Genomic DNA, 2,500 nt, shown 5'->3' with positions numbered 1-2,500 from the left:
TGTGTGCGTGCGTGTATGGCTGCGTGCGTGTGTGTGGGTGTGCGTGCGTGCGTGCGTGTGTATTCATACGTGCGCGTGTGCGTGTGCGTGTGTGCGTGCGCCCCTCACTTGAAGGCGTAGCGCAGCAGGAAGCTGATCTTGCCGCAGGTGTCTCCCTGCTTGCTGTCGCCCGCGTCGCCCTTGGGCCGGTACAGCTCCGGCTTGATCTGCCCGATGCTCGTCACCTGCTCCTTCTCCTCCCCGTGGAAGTCAGGGCTGGAGAGCTGGTGAGTCATGGGCTTGGGCCTGGAGACACACACACACACACACACACACACACACACACACACACACACACACACACACACACACACACAGGTAAGCACACAGGGGCTCGGAGGGGGAATATTAAACATGACCAGGCTGGCAGAGCTCATGGTCTCGCTGGTACTGCATGATTATCTGACGTGTGACTGAGTGTGTTTGTGTGTATTTGTTTGTGTCTATGTGCGTGTGTGTGTGTGTGTGTGTGAGCGTGTGTGTGTTTGTTTGTGCATTCCAAAGCACACCCGGGCCAGCTGAGGTAAGGTGAGGTAAGGTGAGGTAAGGTGAGGTAAGGCAGGGATCCGCACTCGGGGGATGCATACGCACGAACACATCGCCCGGGCGACAGAACAACACGGAATCGCACTCGTACACACTTTTGCTGAACATTACTTCATGCAGAACGCTTGCGGGACGTCTGCGGACACAAATGCATAACTACGACTTCGTACAAGACCAACCGAGGGGTGTTTGGTCGTGAATACTGTAGTAGGGGTGGTGTATACCGATGCCCAGATATACCAATTTCAATATTCTGTAGTAGGGACACAGCAGCTTTAGACCCTAATTGTCAGCAGAGGTGGTCAGAATTTGTAGGCTGAGGTTTCAATGTTTGAATCGTCTATAGGTGTGTGTGTGTGTAGGTGTGTGTGTGTTGTCCTGTTGTCTATAGGTCTGTATGTGTGTGTTGTCCTGTTGTGTCTATAGGTGTGTAATCGATAGTGTATGTTGTCCTATCGTCTAAATCTAATTAACTAATTGATTACTGCATTAACTGAATTGACCCCCCCCCTGCCTGTGTTTGTGTGTGTGTGTTGGGGGGGGCTGACCTGGGCGTGACCACCTGCTGGGGGACGGCGTTGGGCAGGTCTTTGTGGGGCTGGGCCCCCCCCTCGGAGTTAGGGACGTCTGGAGAGGTGGTGCTCAGCTTCAGGGTGCCTGGAGAGAGAGAGAGAGAGAGAGAGAGAGAGAGAGAGAGAGAGAGAGAGAGAGAGAGAGAGAGAGAGAGAGAGAGAGAGAGGGTTAGTGAGTCATAACGGCAGAGGGTCAGTGACTCAGTCCAGCCGTTTCACACGTCCTCTCTGCACATGCGGCGATCCCGATGGCTCCGAAAGGGGTAGCTTTGCATTGCAAGTCAGGATCAGTATCAATAATTTGATCCATTATGTTCCATCGATTTAGCGAGAGGGAGAGACACCATGCTGAGACAGAGAGGGAGAGAGAGAGAGAGAGAGAGAGAGAGAGAGTCAGGATCCAACGACTTACGAAACCCTCCGGGTTTAGCACCACTCGAACAAAGCTCTTATAAACCTGAGATAGGATGGATAATCAGGGTCTGTGTGTGTGATTCTGTGTGTATGTGTGTGTGTGTGTGTGTGTGTGCGCGCGTGTGTGCGTGCGTGCGTGTGTGCGTGTGCGATTCCCAGTGTGTGTGCGGGTGTATGATTCTCAGGTAATTCCGTTCCGTGCTCCGGCAGTTTATTCAGAGTTGATTACAGAGTTTCTCAGAGCCTCAGAGGACTCGGATGGATGTGGATCTCAGAGGTAGATTAATACGACGAGGAGAATTACAGATGTTTGGTGGGACAGGGTTGGGCAGTGTAGCAGCTAAAGCTTCCCTCAGTATTCAGGGAGCATTCATTAGTGCTTCCTTTTAAGTGTAACTGTAGATTTTATGAATGGTTGGGTTTGGATTTGGTCTTGAAACTTTTGTTGGCTGACTCAGGTTGGTCAGGGGTGGAGAGAGTTGACTTTACAGGGTTTAGAGCGGTTAAGGTCAGGGTGAAGAGGCCGTGTCTGCGTCAACAATATGCCTCAATGAAAACGTTTCCACGGAAACTCTCTGTGGCGCTCGGTTCAGGTTCAGTTTGATTAGTCACACACGGGAGAGCACAGTGTCGACAATGAAATGTACAATGACAAAGAGGTCTCCTCTCCCTTACTCTCTCTCTCCTCCTCCTTCCTTCCCTCCCCTCTCTCTCTTTTCCCCTCTCTCTCCCTCCCTCTCCCTCCCCCTCTCTATCTCTCCCCCCTCCCTCTCCCCCTCTCTCTCTCTCCCTCCCTCCCTCCCCCTCTCTATCTCTCCCCCCTCCCTCTCCCCCAATCTCTATCTCTCCCTCCCTCCCTCCCCCTCTCTATCTCTCCCCCCTCCCTCTCCCCAATCTCTATCTCTCCCTCCCTCCCTCCCCCTCTCTAT

At 52.8% G+C, this 2,500-nt stretch overlaps 1 protein-coding gene across 1 annotated transcript in view; it reads right to left on the bottom strand.

Annotated features, from left to right (window-relative positions):
• Nucleotides 1–2,500, bottom strand: part of syt3 (synaptotagmin III) — a gene marked incomplete at both ends in the record, with an annotated part of 27,908 nt that overhangs the window by 19,442 nt on the left and 5,966 nt on the right. The window contains 2 exon segments of the mRNA XM_079746197.1: nucleotides 109–285; nucleotides 1,134–1,242. Of these exon segments, the coding sequence (XP_079602323.1) occupies nucleotides 109–285; nucleotides 1,134–1,242 (286 nt within the window).

This window comes from Pollachius pollachius (genome assembly GCF_949987615.1).
Source record: "Pollachius pollachius genome assembly, chromosome: 11".
Lineage (NCBI taxonomy): Eukaryota > Metazoa > Chordata > Actinopteri > Gadiformes > Gadidae > Pollachius > Pollachius pollachius.
This window is presented reverse-complemented; position numbering and strand designations above follow the sequence as displayed.